General features: G+C 44.7%; 1 protein-coding gene across 4 annotated transcripts; it reads left to right on the top strand.

Moving 5' to 3' along the window:
- The first annotated feature begins 726 nt into the window (after nucleotides 1-726).
- On the top strand, nucleotides 727-10,360 carry KCNE3 (potassium voltage-gated channel subfamily E regulatory subunit 3). Of its 4 annotated transcripts, XM_054699536.1 has the most exons (7): nucleotides 727-738; nucleotides 949-1,195; nucleotides 1,476-1,642; nucleotides 2,257-2,333; nucleotides 2,899-3,057; nucleotides 7,420-7,549; nucleotides 8,776-10,360. In XM_054699536.1, exon 7 carries the CDS (start codon nucleotides 8,813-8,815, stop codon nucleotides 9,122-9,124), a length of 312 nt encoding a protein of 103 aa, XP_054555511.1. In that variant the 5' UTR covers nucleotides 727-738; nucleotides 949-1,195; nucleotides 1,476-1,642; nucleotides 2,257-2,333; nucleotides 2,899-3,057; nucleotides 7,420-7,549; nucleotides 8,776-8,812; the 3' UTR covers nucleotides 9,125-10,360. The 4 variants fall into 4 exon arrangements, with proteins under 4 accessions (XP_054555511.1, XP_054555510.1, XP_054555512.1 ...); XM_054699535.1 differs by having other exon boundaries at nucleotides 727-1,195; nucleotides 2,899-2,984; XM_054699537.1 differs by lacking the exon at nucleotides 2,899-3,057 and having other exon boundaries at nucleotides 727-1,195.
- The last annotated feature ends 9,484 nt before the right edge of the window (nucleotides 10,361-19,844 follow it).

The raw sequence follows: 19,844 nt of genomic DNA, 5'->3' as shown, positions 1-19,844 counted from the left end.
TTCATTCCCTTACCCCTTTTGTCAACCGACTCGACTCATCTGCCCTCCCTGTCCCAAGGTCAGGTCTTTGTCCTCAACTTCTTTGGATTGGAGTTCCTTGAAGGTCCTTTTCAGACTATGGTCTCCCCAGGACAGGAATTCTGTTTCTGCCTGCTCTTTCTCCTCTAATAACAGAAGTTGCTATTTATTAAGCCCATGTTTCATATTAGGCTCAACTGTAAGCACATTATACCCAATAAGTCATCTAAGTTTCACAGTAAGCTTGCAAGATACAAATGGGAAAATGAGGCAATTCAGTCTACTTTCCAGTGGCCTCTTGGCCAGCTACCTTCCCTAACAGGGTTCCTGCTGCATTTTTCCTCCAGAAAAGGGAAAGTGAGATACAGGCCTTAAGTTTCTGAACTGAAAAGGGAAATAAAAATTAAGCACATGCTTTGCTTCCCCAGTGGGCACAGGATCAAAGGATAGGTAGCAGGCAATTTTTGTCAAAATGTGAGAACATCTAACTACCAGAGACTCTATTACATTGGAGGTACTAGAAATATGCAAGTGAAGCAAGAAAATCTCACATCAAAAAATGAAACATAGGGGGTTCCGTAATAAGGGACTTGACTAGATAACTCTAAGAGTCCTTCCAGCTTAGATTCTATCACTGAATGGTTCTAGAACTCCATGATAGTGTGACTCTATGACTATTCTAAATTTTATAAGAACAAGAGACAACCCTTATCATCAAAGGTCTCACAATGCAGTAGATGAGGCTGAAAATAGTTACTTTTACCAATTGTAGTAATAAATAGTTCTATAGTGTAAGGCCTGGGCAGGATGTGGGAAGGAGCTCTAACTGAGTCAGGGCTGTTTCCTCAAAGCTGGCCTTAAGAACCACTTACATCAGAATTGTTTGGGAAGCTTTTTTTTTTTAATGCTGATTTCTGGGCTTCACTCCAGATCTCCTGAATCAGAACCTCTGGAGTGGAACCCAAAATTCTGCTTTACCAAAACAAGTTCTGAGGCGATTCCTAGGAAGGCTGAAATTTGAAACTGCATGTCCAGGGTCAGGAGGACTTCTCTGAGAGGTGATCTCCAAACTGAAAAAATGGAGTGGGTTGGATCTAAACAAGTAATTACAGAAACAACGTGGAAACAGCATGTTCTGATGAAGATTAACAATTATGTACAACATTCCTTCCACGCGGTAGGTCTTTTTCTTTATTTAACAAGACAGCACTTCTTAGGTACAATCAGATTCCATGATTGCCTCAGATGTTCAGGAACAGACCATTGTTTGCAAGGGAGGGAGAACTGGCCTCAGTTTGACATTAATTATTTCAAGGTCACAGGCTGGTAAACATGGCTCTGATAAGGACTCCCCACAGAACCTCAGAGAGGCTGTTCCCTGACATTACCTACTCCCCTTCCCATAGCCTCCTGGCCCTCATTTCCCAGCAGGCCCTGGGTGCTTCTTTCCTCTGCAGCCTGAAGTGTCAACAGTAAGGAAGTAACAGTTTGAGTGGGGACCTGGTGGCCAGAAAGTGAAAGGTGTTTTGGGACAAGGACCAGTGAGGTGTGGCTGGACAACACGTGTCTGGAAATCCCAGGGCCTGTTGAGACTTGGAGAGAGGAGACATGGACTCAGGTCAAGGTGAGAGAGTGGTGTGCATCCTAAGTCTGAGCTCTGCCACTGAATTCCCTGGCAAACATAGGCAAGTCCCTTCCCTTAACTGGGCCTCTGCATCCTGCCTGGAAAAGACTGGGTTTGTGTTCTGATCTGATGATTTCTCTGGTGATCATCCAGCTTTAATATTTTGGATTCTAAGGTCTCATCTGGCCCTAACCATGATCTTGCGAGAACGCATGAAAGAAATGTTCCCATTTTACCAAGAAAAAGTCATGCCCCTGTGCCTTGCACACCAGCACTTGCACACTGCCATTAAGAGCAGAGCCTTATACCGCCAGCACCCAAGGCTCAGCCTAGCCTTCTGGGGATCAGCCTCAAGTCGAGCAAGCTGAAGCAAAGCAAGAGGAATTAGGCTTCAGGTCCAGGAAGCAGGCGTTGCAGGGGACGGAAGGGTCGGAGCCCACAGCCCTGGAGGCCAAGGCAGCTGGGCGGAGGCGCCCGAAGCCAGCCCCGGGAGAAGTGGGTGTGCTGGGGGCCGGGCGGGGCCGGGGGAGGGGACACTCCGGGGAGGAAAAGGGCAGAACGCAGTTGGAGAGCTGTGCGTGCTGGAAGGTGCTCAGCACGGGCTGCGGTTGCAGGGTCAGCACAGTGACTTGGGGTGAAGTGCGGGACAGACGTGCAGACGGGCGCCCTTTGGAACCTCGCCCAGAAGCAGGTAAGGCGCACTTGTAGGGTCGGGAAGGCTGACCTGCGCCGGGGGGGTGGGGGCCGCCCAAATCCTGAGCCGATCCTCCCCCAGGGCCGAGCCGCAGGAACCCCCGACTGCATGTGGAGTGTGGAGCGGGGCTCCCGACACACCCCGCCTAGACCTAGACATGGTAGGGACAGGTGCTGGCGCTCGCTGCGGCTGGTGCCCGAAAGTGCCTGCCTTCTTCCCTGAAATGCAGGTGAACACCTGCGGGGCCGCCAGAGCGCGCCCTGGGGAGCGGCACTCTGCAGCCCACCGTCTTCTGGCTGGGCCCCGCCGCCTGCAGTGCGGTGCTGACCCTCCTGTTGCTCCTCCACTGTACCCCTCGCCCTATTCACCCCATTCTGGGGAAAGGCTGGTGACTCCCAAAGGCATCTTCTGCTACTAGTAACATAGGTCTAGGCTGGGAGGTAGGAGACCTGAGTTCTAGTTCACAGGTTGTGTAAACCTGTGCCTGTCACCCACCTGCTCTATGCCTGATGCTTTCTTTTCCTGGGTCACCATCTACAAAACGGGCCTCATTGTCTTACAGCCCGCATACTCCATGTGACCTGAAGTGAAAAGACAACTGGACCTGGGGATGTCCCATCCAGAAAGCAGATGAGCTCAGATCCAAGAGTGAGCGCTCATGGAGAGGAAGTCCTCTCCCGCCCCCTCCCTCCGCCTCACCAATGCGCATATGGGGAAACAGGTGCACTGGAGATGGCTTGCCCAGGGTCACACCCCAGAACCAAAAGCCCAGGGCTCTCTCTCCACTTCACCTACACAAGTGCATTTTAAAGGCTTAAATGTCACAAAGTGCCAGGAGCCTTCCAGCCACTTTGTCAGCTCTAAATGCTGAAGCATGGAAACGCTTTCAGATTTTCTTGACTCCTTGAGATGATCAACCACCTTCTTCATCCCTCACTCTCTACTTCTCCAAACACATTTCTATCCAGAAACTGAATGTATGGATGCTCAAAATACCCCCCTAGAGGCGAGGCAAGACAAGAAATCCTATCTTACTGATGAGGACTTAGCCAAGAGACATGGCTAGACCCGTGGGCAAAATGAGAGCAGGTCTCTTGATCCCTGGTCTTGTGACTTCTCCATCAACTACAGACCATAGAATGGTGCCCAAGCTGGAAAGAGATTGTGATCAGAAAGCATGGGAACGAGGAAGGTTCTGAAGGAGGTATTGCTGAGAATCGAGAATAGTGAGAGCCAAGGATGAGGGAGGGCACATAGGGATGGGCTCTTGGTAATACTGGGGGTGGGGGGTGATGTAGACAGAAAAGGAAAGTGGCAGGAGGCTGCCTAAGGATTATCTTTTAGGTCTGTAGAACACTTTGCAATTTCCAAAGCACCATCCCCTCTCTTGTCTCCCGCTGTTCCCATGTGAAGTGCGCGGGGCAGAGGCAGTTATCTTCATCTCATAGACGAGTTTCAGACGAAATACAGGCAGGGCTAATGATCGCGTAATCAAGCATGCAGCCAAGATTGGAGCCATGAAAGGCACACTTGAAAGGCAAGATAACAGGCTGAGTGAGTGGAAGTTGGACTGTGTGTGCAGTGGGTGGGTGTGTATGGTCACACCCTGGGTAGGTACACAGGAAAGTGGAGTGCAGTGCCACTGCTGGTATTTTGGAGCCAACAATGTTTGCCCTTTGGATTGAACGGGGGTTCAGGTGCAGGAAACATCTGGTCTTCCAAGGGAGGCTTAAAATTCCTCCTTCCCTGACTCACCTCCCACCTGACTGAGATGGCTTTTCTTTCAGCGTCCCCTTCTCTTTTGGCCTGCCCTGGAAGTTACTTTTTAAATGCTGTAAGTGGTTTTCATGAGTGTATATGTGTGTGCTGAAGGAAGGAGAGTCTAATAAAATGAGGCATTGATTTATGTATTCTTGAGTGCTTGCTAGGTGCTCAGGCCCAAGAAATAATGTGTGTGTGTGTGTGTGTGTGTGTGATATATATGACATATATATATGTGTGTCATATATATATATATATATATATGACACGGATTCCTGGCCTCATACAGTTTAGCATGTTTATAAATGTCAGTAGGTAGAGATATATATACAAACTCACACAATACATAAATATTGATATACATAGGTATTGCTAAATAGAAACACAAACCCTGCTTTGACAGGGTTTTATGCAAAGCGTTTTGGAAAGAGAAAGAGGGGAAAACCAAATGGTCAGGGAGTGGAAAAGGGAGATGTCTCGGGAGAGGGTCTAAGGAGCTGGGTCTTGAAGAATGAGTAGGAATTCACCAAGCAGATGAAAAGAGGAAGACACAACATGAGCAAAAGCAAGAAGTATGCAAGTGCAGGGGATGTCTGGAGAAAGGCCTATAGCTCAGTGTCCTGGGGCACAAGGGAGAGCCGGGGTGAGATGGGGCCAGAGGTAAGGTCACAGCCAAAAGAATTTATAGTGCAAAGATCTGATTTCTGGTCCCAGCTCTGTCCCTTCTAAGTAGTGAGATTGCCTTAAGCAAGTGATTTCTCCCTGGGTGGGGTCACCTATATTTTCTAATTGGTTCAATGAGGGGCTTGTGCCAATGCTATGATTATTATGATCCCTTGTGGCTTAGGTTCTGTTTCTGTGTCTCCCTCCAACTAGACGTTAAGAACCATTCTTTCAGTTGCTCTCCCAGCCCACGGTGGTGACAAGACCACGAGAGGGATCAATGACAACTGCAGTTCCAGGAATTGTCTTTGGATTCCCTACCTACTTACGTGACTTCTTCCTCCCTTCTCCTCTCTGTGTATCACATTTCCAGAACTTAAGACACTCGTTTGACATACTGTCTAAAACAGAACAATTGGGAAACCAAAAGAGCCCATCGAGAAGTTTCCCCCTTCCCTGGAGAAACCTACAAGAAAATCTCACTGATTTCCCAGTTCATCCTTCAGATCACAGCTTTATACCTTCATGCCCAAATTAGAGGCCAGAAGAGTTCAAGAGCATTTGGGGAAAACCTGTTATTGTGAGGGAAATAGCAGCAGAGTGTGAAGGAAGAGTTTGCTTGGCCTGTTTGGAGGATCAGGAGCAGGACTGGAGCAGAAAGGACCAGGATGGGACAAGAATATGAAGGAAGGTTAACTCCTCCTCTGATGCTTACCAACTTCCCCCTCGCTGGACCTTAGATTAGGATTGGTGAGGGTCTGTAGTGCAGGAAAAAGCAGTCGAAAATGAGTTGGAGATGATGCCCCATGACATGAGGAGGCTGTGTTTGGTGTGTTATGCAGATCAAGTGCCAAGGACTGTTGCCATTTCTATGGAAAGAGCAGACAAATTGTTCCTGTCCAATTGTACTTGCGTTCTTGTCCAAGCTTGCCATTTGTTAGCCTTGTCATTTTGAACTAGTTACCCTCTCTGAGCTTCAGTTTTGCCATCTACAAAATGGAGAGTTTGGCTTAGAATATTGATTCTAAATGATATGATAAAGTCCCTTTAAGCTTGGTCACTGTTCACCTCCTTCCTAACTAATCTATCTCCAGTTTCAAATCAAGGATTCTCCAGGAGCCCTATTCCCCCCACCCCAAACCCCTCCCTCCCCATCCAAAATGCTTCATAATCAGTGACTCTCCTGGAGAGGGAAGCTAAGGAACTCAGGAGAACAATGTTGCCAACTGTCAATCCCTGACTTGGAAACAAGAGGCAAATCATAAAGAACCAAACTGTCCTGTCAGCTCTCTGTCTCTCCTGACCCAGACAGGATGCTCTGGCACTCAGGCCCTCACTCCCACCCCAACCCAGCACCTGAAAATATGTAGCTATGGCTTCTTTGTTCCTCCTATCAGAGCCACAATTATTTGAGTGTATCCAGTGAGGCCCTGGAAGAAGGGTCTGAGGGATGAACAGTTTCATGAACCTTTACTCCTCTTGGTAAAACTGGCCCTCAGAGCCCACTCTGTTCCACCCCTCCCCACCACTAGCCCCCATCTGCTGCACAGCCTATCTCTGCCCCAGGCTCCATCACCCTGGAAGGTGAACTGTTAAGAAGAAAAATGAACTAAGTCAACCAATTTGGCTCTCAGTTTTTCTAAGATGGAATATTAGCTGTAACTTAGTCCCAGGGTTCAGAAGTATCTTAACTTGTGAGGAAAAAGTCGGCAGTCTTCTCTGTTCTGTGATCTGGGGGGCTTCAGAAAGTCCCCCAAATGCCTATCAGCCTAGTCAATCTCCTGTAATTTCACAGTGTGGTTTGATCTTGTGATTCATACCCTCGTGGAATTTTAGAGCAGATCAGAATCGTACATAATTACATAATAAAACCCCTTCATTTTATAGATGCAGCCAGAAGCTGGAGCCCAGAAAAGGGAAGTCACATGCCCAAAGTCACACAAGTAGCAGCTGAACCAAGATATCTTCTTAGGTTTCTACTTCCTTCTCTATAAAATGAAGGAGATGAGGCTTAAGGGACTTCCCGCCAGCCTCTGCTCTACAAAAACAAAGCACCACCAGGACTGTGGAATGTCTAGTGCTACTAGTGAACTGCAGAATTTTCTCTAATTTCACAACCTTACAGATAGTGTTGCTGTTGTGACCATGTTTATACCCAGTCTATAAATGGATTGGGAACATCATTTGTTCCTGTGTAAAAAAATCTACCCAACTACTAACTGTCTCTCTGCCATCCACATCATTCCCCTGGGTTTTAGGGCCTTTCAGCCTTTAGAGGCCATGGTGAAACACGAGCATCCTTGGGGAAAAGAATGTTTTAGGCTACACTGTTTGCTGACTCCTGAGCAGAAGCTTATGCGTTAAACTCAGTTTTCTTATGAAGTTATCCCATTGAGTCATCACGGGCCTGGGGTGAGGGGACAGCAATACATGTCCCTTGGCCACTGTATAGTTCCTGCGACTACAAGCCCAGGCTGGTCTGACCCAGCTGCTTCAGGAAGAGGAAGGCAAGTTGGAAGACACTGTTGTCAGTGCCCACAGCAGGGCATTGACCCCTGGGACCTAGTCTCTACACCCACCCTGGTTCTGAAGTTTTTACTATGTCTGCTTCCTTCCTTTTCTGCCCCCTCCCCTGTTTTACATCTCTGGATTTTATCAGTTCCCGAAGTCAGTACCAAGACCCCAGATGTGTCCAGAGACATCCTGAACAGAAAAAGGGACTGAGGAGCCTTAGAGCACCCACAAGGATATTCTTGAAGCCAACACAGAACCAGGGATTTTCCAGTTTGGTGAGTTTTCTAGAGACAGGTTGCCCTGCCTCTGCCTGGTTAGTAACAACCCCCTTGCAAGGATAACTAGGAAACCTGGTCACAGTGGCTGTCCTGGGAAAGAGCCCATTATAAACATGTATGTATACATGTACCGCTTCCCCCCCCTTTTTTTTTTACTGTGTGTACATGTTTATTTCTCAAAAATGAAAAATACATTTTCATTTTAACAAAAAACGTGTTTTCCTTTAAAATGTTTTAAAAATTCTCTTTACCAAAATACAAATGTGTTCTCACACAAGTCTGCAAGGAGGTTAAAAACAAAAACACAAAACAAATAAAAACAAAAATATGTAACATAAAATTTACCCTTTTAGCCATTTCTAAATATACAGTTTGATGGGGTATATTCACATATTCACATGTACACCAGCAGATGAAAAGGCAGGTTTATTTGAGGCGCCCTTGTCTTTTCTTTCTGGGGCAAGTAAAGCTGTAAAGCACACTGAGTGCTCCTTTCATTCCCCACCCTAAGGCCCAACCCTGTTCTCTTCTCCAGTATCTATAGTGGTTATCAACCTCCCCAGCCATGCCCTTTCAACAGAGTTTCCCCAAAATAGCTGGGAATATCTAGAGCATTTGGGACAAAGGGTGCTGGAGATGACAAAGGATTCAGCCTCTTTCCTCCAGGTGAGGTACAGTCTAAGCCATCTTCAACATCGTCTAGATTGGTCACTGTGGAGTATAAAAAGGCAGTGCTGCTGGAGAGTTCCAAGAAATGTCTGCTAAGGGTGCTGCTGAAGGAGCAGCGAGCTGGCCACAAGAGTGGGACTTTATCTTGGCTCTACCTACATATTCTCTGGGATTATAAATAAACCACCTTATTCTGGACCTTAGGCTGTATAAAAGAGTTAGATTAAAATAATCCTTAAAGTCCTTTTAGTTTAAAGCTCAGTGATCTATAGAATGCAAAGAAATGGAGATTAATATAGATTATAATGATCAGGAAGGTTTTATTCACACGTATTGAGTACCCATAGAGAGCTGTCATAAGTGCTTGTATACAGCAATGAGTAACAGCCTAGTTCTTCACTGAGTTTGCAGTCTAATGGAAGAGACAGACAAGTAAACACATAGTCAGGTTAAACTGTAGTATTTGGATTTTAGCTGGGGTCTGAAGGATTAGAGAGGGCATTCAAGCTTCAGGTAATAGAAGCCATCCCCTCTCTCTTTTCTGTTGCCACCAGAGGTTCTCTGATTCTCCCCCACCTAATCCCTGTTGCCATGGAGATCACCAATGGGACTGAGACCTGGTTTGAGAGCCTACACACTATGCTGAAGGCTCTAAATTCCACTCTTCACAGCAATTTACTCTGCCGTCCGGGGCTGGGACCAGGGCCAGACAACCTGACTGAGGATCGGCGGGCCAGCCTACCTGGCCGTAATGACAACTCCTACATGTACATTCTCTTCGTCATGTTCCTATTTGCTGCTACTGTGGGTAGCCTCATCCTGGGATACACCCGCTCCCGCAAAGTGGACAAGCGCAGTGACCCCTATCATGTGTACATCAAGAATCGAGTGTCTATGATCTGATGCTAAGGGCCCTGGCATGGCTGAAGATCAAGATGACCGAGAATTATCTTCTGGGGCCTCTCGGACTCAGTCATGAACCACAGGAGTCTCGGATTTCCTATCTGTAAGATCAACAAGAAGCAGTTGTAAGGGGTCTTTACTGGGGTGGGGGCAGAAGGGCTGGAAGACCTGCGACTGATGGATAAGGATTTTTTCCAGCAAAGACAGATTTTATAGACAATGGGATCTCCATGAACAAATATATAGAGGTAGTGAAAATAATAACCAGCGGCTGATCCACTGGCTAGATTATTTAGGCACTTGCGCAGAAAGAGAAGAAGTTATAGAAGAGTGAAGTGAAATAGAAAGGTGCACCAAGGATTTCTTAAGTGTCATCTTCAGTGACCATGAGAGGCAGCAATGATTATCCCATATCACAGCTAGGAAATCTGAGCAATGTCACTCACATTTGTTCACATTTTATGTTTTCCAACACATTTGTTATTTTACAACCTGTGAGAGGATCAGGACAAGTGCCATCTGGGCCAAAGCAGTGCCACAACTAAAATCCAGGAAGTCTGGTCTTCTTGCCTAGTGCTTTACAAAAGTCTTTTCCCCACAGGCGTGCTCCACAGCCCCAGTCGCGGGCACTTCACCTCTAACACAGCCTCTTCCATTTTGATCAAGTCCTATGAGAAATGTTCTGATACCAAACTGAAATCAGTGTCAAGAAGATCATTACCACATACATCTCAAAAATGATTCTATTGAAAGAAACAGCATGTAGGTACCTGGTTCAGTGGAAAGAGAACTAATGAGGTATAAGGCTCTAGCTGGTCACTTCTCTGAGCCCTTCCCCTCTTCAGCATAATGAAATAGACCGAGAGTCCCAAAGGGCTCTACCACTTCTGACATTCTAGGCTTCACCTGCACTAGGTTGTACATATAAACTTGCTGTGTTTTTACAGGTCAAAAACAGTTGATGAGTGGTAGTTTCATATGGTTCATTCTAATATATGCAGCGTGGCAGAATACTTCACAAGCTGCAAATCTCAGGTTGGACCCTCCTACTGTTCTGTTTGATTTCTTTTTAAGGGGTCTCCATGGCAACTCCAGAAGGCCCTACTGGAACAAACATACTTGTGTATAGCAAAGAATATTTGATAGCAATAATCTCTAAGGAGAAGGATTATGGGTGATACGTCTTTCCTACTTTAAAAATTTATGTAGGGCCTCCCCGGTGGCGCAGCGGTTGAGCGCTGGCTTGCGAAGCTGCCCGCAGCCTCTGTGGCGCCGGTTCGATCCCCGGCTGCTCCCCGGCCACTGGAGGAGGGTCCCACATGGCGCGCAGACCTCTCCTGCCGCCCGCTGCTCCCCTCAGCAGTGTACTTCGGTCCTTCTGCCTGCTCTGCTCCCCGCTCTGGCTCTGGTGAATTCTCTCACCCTCCCGCGCTTCTGACTGTACCCAGTGCATGTATAAACGAAAAACAAACAAACAAATAAAGAAAGAAAGAAAGAAAAAAAAAATAAATAAATAAAAATTTATGTAATGTTTGATTTATTTGAACATGAGTATATTACTTGTATAATAAGGGAGGGAGGAGGAAATGATTTCCACGTTGAAAAAATAAAAAGAAATGCCTATGTGTTACTTGAATGGAGGATCACAGAATATGTTACCCTCATGAGCAATTAGTTATTTGACTCCCTGCATGCTCAGGCCTTTCCGTATCTCTTCTTGAGGGAGAAGGTATTGACCTGCTTAAGAAGATGTGACATGGCGAGACAACAGACTCAGATTTCTACAGCAGGAAGGGACTTTAGAGACCACGCAGCCCAAATTGCAAAATAAAATATGAAATTAAGGTAACTATGAATTGTCAGGTGATGGATGCTCTCAGGATTTTGAGAAATGAGATTGAGTGGATATAGAGGAGAAAGGTGAAATCGGAACTGGGCTTTGAAAGACAGGACATACCTAAGTTGAGAGACAGGATATATCTAAACCCAGGGACGCCTGGGAGCATAACTGTGGCAAGATCACCCTCCTGAAGACAGAAGGTCATCTGAGGGATGGAGCAGGAAGCAGCCCGGGTATGGCTTCCCTGGGACTTCAGTGTCCCCATTTATGGAGGAGGTTCCTTTTATGCAGGTTTTAATAATAAAATAATATAAATTCTTTTGCTTCAAGTTACAGAACCCAATGTATATTAGTAAAAGCACGAAATGGGATGTATTAAGAGGAGTATGGAGTAGTAACAAGTCAAAAAGGGAACTACAGACACTATGGCAGCTTCAGGGATCTCAGTGCAAAGAACTACTTATTTGTCTGAATTCACAAAGTAGGAGCTTAACATACTTCATTACACACACCCAGGGTTGAACTAAATAAAATTCTAGGATTTTAAGATGATATAATTTAAATATTCCATGTTGCAGTAACCCCCTCTTCCTCCCCTTAGTGCTCTACTCCAACCCCAATTGTCTAGAAGTCTCCCGCTACCTCCCTGCACACATTGGAACTTTTTGTCTGTGCTAGTTCTGCCCCCTGCTGGCCAGATCCCACACATCGCCCTGAGCACTCAAAGCAAAACTTCAATGATCACTCATTCAACAAATTAAACAAAAACCTACTACACGGCAAGTAGTCATCTAAGCACACATGGTTACATAAGTAAACCAAAAGCATAGAAGAAATTCCTGCCCTAATACTTAAGAGAATTTATCACATGTCAAGCAGTAATCTAATGTTTCATATACTTTAAGTCATTTAGTTTTTATAACCCCCACTACAACCTTATTTGGTAGGTACTCCTTACAATTACTTCAACAGAGCCCACCTACTGTTCATCTAGCCTCTGAAGCACCCCCTCAATCTTATTTCAGAATGGCGGCACACCCAACACAGGGCTTGGATCTGAGCACTCCCCAGAAATGAATGAGAGAGCGATTTGGGAAAATGATGAGAGCACATCAACACCAATAGACTGAAGCTGGGTTTCCTAGTAGCAGAGTCCAAGATAGGCATTTACTGAGGGAGCACCTTCACTCCAGGGACACCTGTGAGAGCAAGAGTGAAGCAGACAGGCAAGGGAAAGAACTAAACAAGGTGTGAATCAGGTCATGTCTAGGCTGCGCTTGACCTGCAGGGAACTGCTATGCACGGATAGGACATAAACTGCAAAGCAGAATTACACTCCCTTGAGGCAAGGGGCCAAGCCTTTTAGGCCCTCATATCAATCAGTCATTGGTTGTGGGTCATCCTGATGGGGGGAGGGCAGGGGAATAAGAGGCAGTTCCCATCAGCTAAGGTACTTCTCCAGAGAAGGGGGATAGTGGGGGCTGTGGGCTGCAGCAGTAGAAGAAAACTGCACAAGGAAGTTGTCCTGTTTGGAAATTAGCAAGAGCCTGGTCCCTCAGGAAGGTTCAGGAGCTCAATTATCACCACAGAATTGACCCCACTTTTCGTGGCTATCCTTCTCTAGTCTGTGTTACTTGTCATGGGCTGCTGGCTGCCAGAGGGGCACATGAGCTCCAGGGGTGCTCACATTTTGGGTGAGGCCAAATCTCTGAAGAAGGGAGCGGTTCTGAGTAGCCAACACTCCCTGCATCTGGGGAAAGGGGCTTGTGAGGGGCCTGGTCAGCCTTCACTACAGTTGTGGTGTTGGGGAGATGGGAGCAGAAGCAGAGTGCCAAGTCTTGGGAGCGCCTTCTAGCTTAAGAGACAAGAAGCACACCCCCCCCCCCCAAAAAAAAAATAAAACAAGAAAACACCAAGTGGAACCAAATAGGAAACAATATAGTTAATATAGTTAAGTAACAGAAAACACAGGGAGAAGGAGACGCTGCGAGTAAGATCTCCCATTAAAAAAAGTGAATAGGGAGGAAAAGCGGCAGGTCCCAGTGAGAACTGGGACACGGAAGATAAACGGGTGACGCCAGCGAACTGCCCGAAGAAGAAAGTGGCCATAAAAGAGGACTAGAAGGGAGGGAAGCGCAGAACCCTGCTCCCCTCCCCCGCCCACAGAGGCGGCACTCTCCGACCAGCAGAGAGGAGGAAACAACAAACCAAAACGGCCCACAAGAACAAAGGACGCAGCAAGCGGGACTGGGAGTGGAAAGGAACTATTGCAGCCACCACACCCCGTGAACGGGAGCTGAGGCGAACCCTGCAGGATCTGCCGCGGCGGTGAGCGAACGGCTCCGGGCGCCATTAGAGAAGAACAAAGACCCCGGGAGACGCTCACACAGCCCGGGCTGCCGGTAAGCCTGCGCGGGAAAGCGGCGCGCTCGGGGAGCTTGAAAAGCAAGTGCAGACCTGGATCGTGGCTGCCCAGGTCCCCGCGCCTGCGACCTAGGCTTGCGGGGAGACGACCTAGGCTTGCGGGGAGACGCACGGAGGTCCTCACTGAGGTGAAGGTCCCTCCCTGAGTGAGCAGGAACCAGGCGCCCAGGCACGGGAGCTGTGCAAAAGGCGCCATTCCCGCGCCACTGAACTGGGCTACAGCCCGCGTCCTGGAACTGAGGGCTTTGAACTGAGACCCGGGGCACGAAAATTCGGGGCGTGGTTTCTCCACGACGGTGGGGCACAAGGCAGACACAGCACCCCAAAGCTGTTGAGGTGTACCCTACCATTCCCGCTCTGTTCTCTGTCCCACGGGGTGGGGGGAGGCGAAAAACAGCCCCCCAAGGACAATAGGAGAGATCTCTGGCGCCACCTAGCGACCAGGAAAAAAAAAAGTCACTAACACCCTATAAAACAGGACATTTCTTAAGACTGCTTGAAAAGGGCAGAAGGTTTCTGGAGGACTCAGTGGCCAGCCGGGAAGTTATTCCACGCCAGGCCCCTTCCGACCAGCAGTCTGAGCCCACAGAGGGAGCAGGCACCCACGTCTGGGGCAGACTGGGTGCGCAGAAGAGTGTGCCTGAAACCGGAGGCGCAGGGACTGCATCCCGCTTCGCCATTTGAGAACAGGGACATTTCTTCAGTAAAAACTGCCTAAAACCAGCAGAAAGCTCCCCCAGAAGACAGAGATGGCTCCTGGAAGAGCCAGAGGGGAGCGGAGAAGTTCACCCAAGATGTCAGTCAGTCCGAGCAACACAGTGTCCCAACGCATACGACAAATTAGAAAACAGACAGTAGGGAGTAGAAGAACCACACGCAACCTAACAACTCCTCAGGAAAGAAGCACACCACAAAAAGAAAACCACTCCCCAGATTGCAACGACAGCAACTTGGAAGAACTTCTGAGCCTTCCAGAAAGAGAATTTAAAATTGCCATGATTAAAAAAGTGATAGATCAGAAGAAGGAAATTGAGTCCCTAAAGAGGGAAGTAAGAGAAATGCAGGAGATCAAAGAATTAATGGAGGAACTAAAGAACTCTGGGAAAAGCAATGAAAGCAGAATAGATGAAATGGAAGAACGAATAAGTAATCTTGAAGACACAGAAATAAAAAGAACCAAAACAGAAAAGGAAAGAGAAGTACGAAGGAAAAAGAATGAAGAAAGACTTCGGGAACTATCTGACTCCATGAGGAAAGGAAATATAAGAGTTACAGGAATTCCAGAAGGAGAGGAGAGAGATGTAGGAACAGAGAAAATATTCATGGATATAATTGAAGAGAACTTCCCAAATGAGAAGAAGGAGCTGAAAATTGATATACAAGAAGCAAGAAGAACACCAAACTTCCACGACGAAAGGAAAAACACAGCAAGACACATAATAGTAAAGCTCCCAAGAATCCAGGACAAGGAAAAAATAATGAAGCTGACAAGAGGGAAGAAACAGATAACATTCAAAGGAAAACCAATCAGGCTGACATCAGACTTCTCTGAAGAAACACTACGGGCAAGGAGAGAGTGGAGGGACATAGTCAACAGACTCCAAGAAAACAGATGCCAACCAAGAATACTCTATCCCGCAAAGCTCTCTTTCCTCCATGAAGAAAGAATATGGACCTTCCCAGACAAAGAGAAACTCCGGAATTTCATTGCGACTAAACCCCCACTCCAAAAAATACTACAAGGAATCCTAAAGCCAGAACCTCAGAGGGACGAATAACAACGAAAGAAGACCAAAAAAAAAAAAAAAGTTATTAAAAGAATAAATAAATAAAATCAAAGGAAAGACAAACATAATGGCAAATACTGATGCTAACATATCAATATTAACTCTAAATGTAAATGGACTAAACTCTTCAATAAAAAGACACAGAGTTGCAGCCTGGATTAAGAAACAAAACCCAACCTTTTGCTGTCTCCAGGAAACACATTTAGCTACAAAAGATAAAAATAAGCTCAAAGTCAAAGGATGGAAAACAATCCTACAAGCAAATGGGCCAAAAAAGAAAGCAGGAACAGCTATACTTATATCAGATAAAACAGACTTCAAACTCAAAAAAATAAAAAGAGACCCCAATGGTCACTACATTATGATTAAGGGGACAATACTTCAAGAAGAAATAACACTCATTAACATATACTCACCAAACGAAAGAGCACCAAAATATATCAGACAACTGTTGTCCTCTCTGAAAACAGACATCAGAGAAAACACATATGTAGTGGGAGACTTCAACACACCACTATCAACAATGGATAGATCAACAAGACAAAAAATAAGTAAAGAAACTAAAGCTCTAAATAAGGACCTAGAGCATTTGGGCTTAACAGACATCTATAGAACACTAAACCCAAAAAAAACGGAGTACACATTTTTCTCAAGCGCACACGGATCATTCTCCAGGATCGATCACATACTGGGGCACAAGACAAACATCAACAGATACACCAAGATTGAAATCATACCAACCATCTTTTCTGACCACGAAGGCATCAAACTAGAAATAAATCATAAAAAGAAGGCAAGGAACTATCCTACCTCATGGAGATTAAAAGCCACACTACTGGAAGACCACTGGACTAACGAGGAGATCAAAGAAGAAATTAAAAAATTCTTTGAATTGAATGACAAGGAGGACACCAATATCCTAAATGTATGGGATGCAGCAAAAGCAGTAATAAGAGGAAAATATATAGCAATAGAAGCTCACATCAAAAAACAAGAAAGAACTCAAAGAAACAACCTAATCTCGAAGCTCAAAGATCTAGAAAAAGAACAACAAAAAAACCCCAGAACCAGTAGAAGAAAAGAAATAATAAAAACCAAAGCAGAAATAAATGAAATTGAAACTAAAAAAACAATCCAAAAGATCAATGAAACCAAGAGCTGGTTCTTTGAAAAAATCAATAAAATAGACAAACCCCTAGCCAGGCTCACAAAGGAAAAAAGGGAGAAAGCACAAATACACAGAATCATAAATGAAAGAGGAGAAATCACAACGGACACAGCAGAAATCAAAAGAATAATCAGTAACTACTATGAACAGTTATATGGAAACAAGTTCAACAATCTAGAGGAGATGGACAAATTCCTACAACTCTACAATCACCCAAAGCTAGATAAAGAAGAAATAGAACACCTAAACAGACCAATTACAAGCAGCGAAATTGAAATGGTAATTAAAAACCTCCCCAAAAACAAAAGCCCAGGACCTGATGGATTTACAAATGAATTCTACCAAACATTCAGAGACGAATTAGTGCCTATCCTTCACAAACTCTTCCAAAAAATTGAGAAGGAAGGGAAAATACCAAACACGTTCTATGAAGCCAATATTACACTAATACCAAAACCGAATAAGGACAACACAAAAAAGGAAAACTACAGGCCAATCTCCCTAATGAACACTGATGCAAAAATCCTCAATAAAATTTTAGCTATCAGAATCCAACAATGTATCCATAAGATAATTCACCACGACCAAGTTGGATTCATTCCAGGGGCACAAGGATGGTTTAACATCCGAAAATCAATCAACGTTATCCAACACATCAACAAAAAGAAATATAAAAACCATATGATAATATCAATAGATGCTGAGAAAGCTTTCGACAAAGTGCAACACCCATTCATGATAAAAGCCCTTGAAATTCTTGGGATACAAGGAACATACCTCAACATCATAAAGGCCATCTATGACAAGCCAACAGCCAGTATCATTCTCAATGGTGAAAAGCTGAAAGCAATTCCATTAAGATCTGGAACAAGACAAGGATGTCCACTCTCACCACTGCTTTTCAATATAATACTGGAAGTCCTAGCCAGAGCAATAAGACAAGAGAAAGACATCCAAGGAATCCAAATAGGAAAAGAAGAAGTCAAACTATCACTATTTGCAGATGATATGATAATATACATAGAGAACCCCAAAATCTCCACAGAAAAACTAATTCAACTCATCAATCAATTCAGTAAAGTGGCAGGATACAAAATCAACACGCAAAAGTCAGTAGCCTTCCTATACACAAACAATAAATCTGAAGAAGAAGAAATCAAAAAAACCACCCCTTTTATTATCGAAACAAAAAAAATCAAATATTTGGGAATAAATCTAACAAAAGAGGTAAAGGACCTATACAAAGAAAACTATAAAACACTGTTAAAAGAATTAGAAGAAGACACAAAGAAATGGAAAGACATCCCCTGCTCATGGATTGGAAGAATAAACATTATTAAAATGGCCATCCTACCAAAAGCAATATACAGATTCAATGCTATTCCAATCAAAATCTCAATGGCATTCTTCAAAGAAATAGAACAATTATTGATGAAATTCATATGGAATCACCAAAAACCCCGAATAGCCAAAGCTCTACTGAAAAAAAAGAAGGAAATGGAGGCATCACACTCCCAGACTTCAAACTATACTACAAAGCCATAATCATCAAAACTGCATGGTATTGGAACAAGAACAGACATACAGACCAATGGAATCGAATAGAAAATCCAGAAATAAACCCACAGATTTATGGTCAACTAATCTTTGACAAAGGAGCAAAGACTATGCATTGGAGCAAAGAAAGTTTGTTCAATAAATGGTGCTGGGAAAACTGGGTCGCTACATGCAAAAGAATGAAGCTTGACCACTACCTCACACCATACACAAAAATCAACTCAAAATGGATTAAAGAACTAGACATAAGACCTGAAACCATAAAATACATAGAAGGAAATATAGGCGAAACACTACGGGATTTGCACATCAAAGACATCTTTACAGACACATCACCCAAAGCAGTGATAGTGAAGAGAAAGATAAACAGCTGGGACTACATCAAATTAAAGAGCTTCTGCACAGCAAAAGAGACAATAACAAAAACAAAGAGAAACCCCACCAACTGGGAGAACATTTTTGCACCCAACACTAATGATAAAGGACTGATCACAAAAATCTGCAAAGAGCTGATGAGACTCAGCAACAACAAAGAAAATAATCCAGTCAAAAAATGGGCAGAAGAGCTAAAAAGAAACTTCTCTGAAGAGGAAATGCAAATGGCCAACAGACATATGAAAAAATGTTCAACATCACTTGTAATCAGGGAAATGCAAATCAAAACTACCATGAGATACCATCTCACACCAGTGAGAATGGCACATATTAAAAAAACTAGCAACAACAAATGTTGGCGAGGATGTGGAGAAAAAGGAACTCTTGTGCACTGTTGGTGGGAATGCAAACTGGTCCAACCATTATGGAGAGCTGTGTGGAGATTTCTGGACCTACTAAACATAGAGCTTCCATATGATCCAGCAATTCCACTCCTAGGTATTTACCCAAAGGACACAGAAACATCAATTCCAAAGAGCACCTGCACTCCTATGTTTATAGCAGCACTGTTTACAATAGCTAAGCTTTGGAAACAACCCAAATGCCCAAAAATAGATGACTGGATCAAGAAGATGTGGTCCATATACACCATGGAATATTACTCAGCATTCAAAAAAGATAAACACATGCAATTTGCAGCAACATGGATGGCGCTGGAAGGGATCATGCTCAGCGAAATAAGCCAAAAAGAAAAAGAAAAATACCGGATGGTCTCACTCATAGCAGGAATCTAGAAAACTTAAATAAGGGACCAGGAAAATGAATATAAGAAAGTGAAAATCAAAATCAACAAAAAACTATGAACCAGAGACACTTTTTGGGGGGTGGGGGGCGGGAGGGGAAGGATTGGGGTCAGAATGGGGCGTTTGCAATTGTATGGGGGAATATAAAAATAAAATTTAATATTTAAAAAAAAAAAAAAGAAAAAGAAAACACGGGGAACAGATATTAAATGTGATAGTGAAAATGAGGGGGGAAAAGTATTAGTGGATGTTTTCTGGATATTTGGGCTTGTATATGAAGAACGGTTGAGGCCAATGCGATACAATCCAAGGTGGTCCCAAATAGGTGGACAGCTCAGCTTCGTCATTTGGGGACTTAGGATAATCATTACCCTCCTCAAAACACTGTTTCCAAGTTCGCTCTGGTGGAAGCATTTCTAGTTAGTGAGGAGAAAGAATAGAAGTCCAGGACCAGAGATTTAGTCTTACAAAAACAAGGCAAAAGCTACTCAAATCCATTGGTGAAGGTGACATGGCCGCAACCGGCTATAAGGGGAACCAGCAAACAAGGTTGCTGTCTGGGCAGTCATGTCCCAGCCTAACCTTTACTACTATGGAAGAAAGGATGGGTTTTGGTGGACAACAAGTGTCTCCTGCCTACCCTCCTCATTTTTTTCTCCAGGATTGCTCATGATCAAGAAGTGTACAGCCCTGCCAACAAGGAAGATGTGCTGCTACTCTGATTCCTTTACTGTTTTCAGGGGAGGGGGAGTCTAGTGGGTATAAC

The sequence above is a fragment of the Talpa occidentalis genome, unplaced genomic scaffold (genome assembly GCF_014898055.3).
Source record: "Talpa occidentalis isolate TD23 unplaced genomic scaffold, MPIMG_talOcc4v2.1 talOcc4.3, whole genome shotgun sequence".
Lineage (NCBI taxonomy): Eukaryota > Metazoa > Chordata > Mammalia > Eulipotyphla > Talpidae > Talpa > Talpa occidentalis.
Note: the sequence above shows the minus strand (reverse complement) of the source record. Positions and strands in the feature narration are given on the sequence as shown.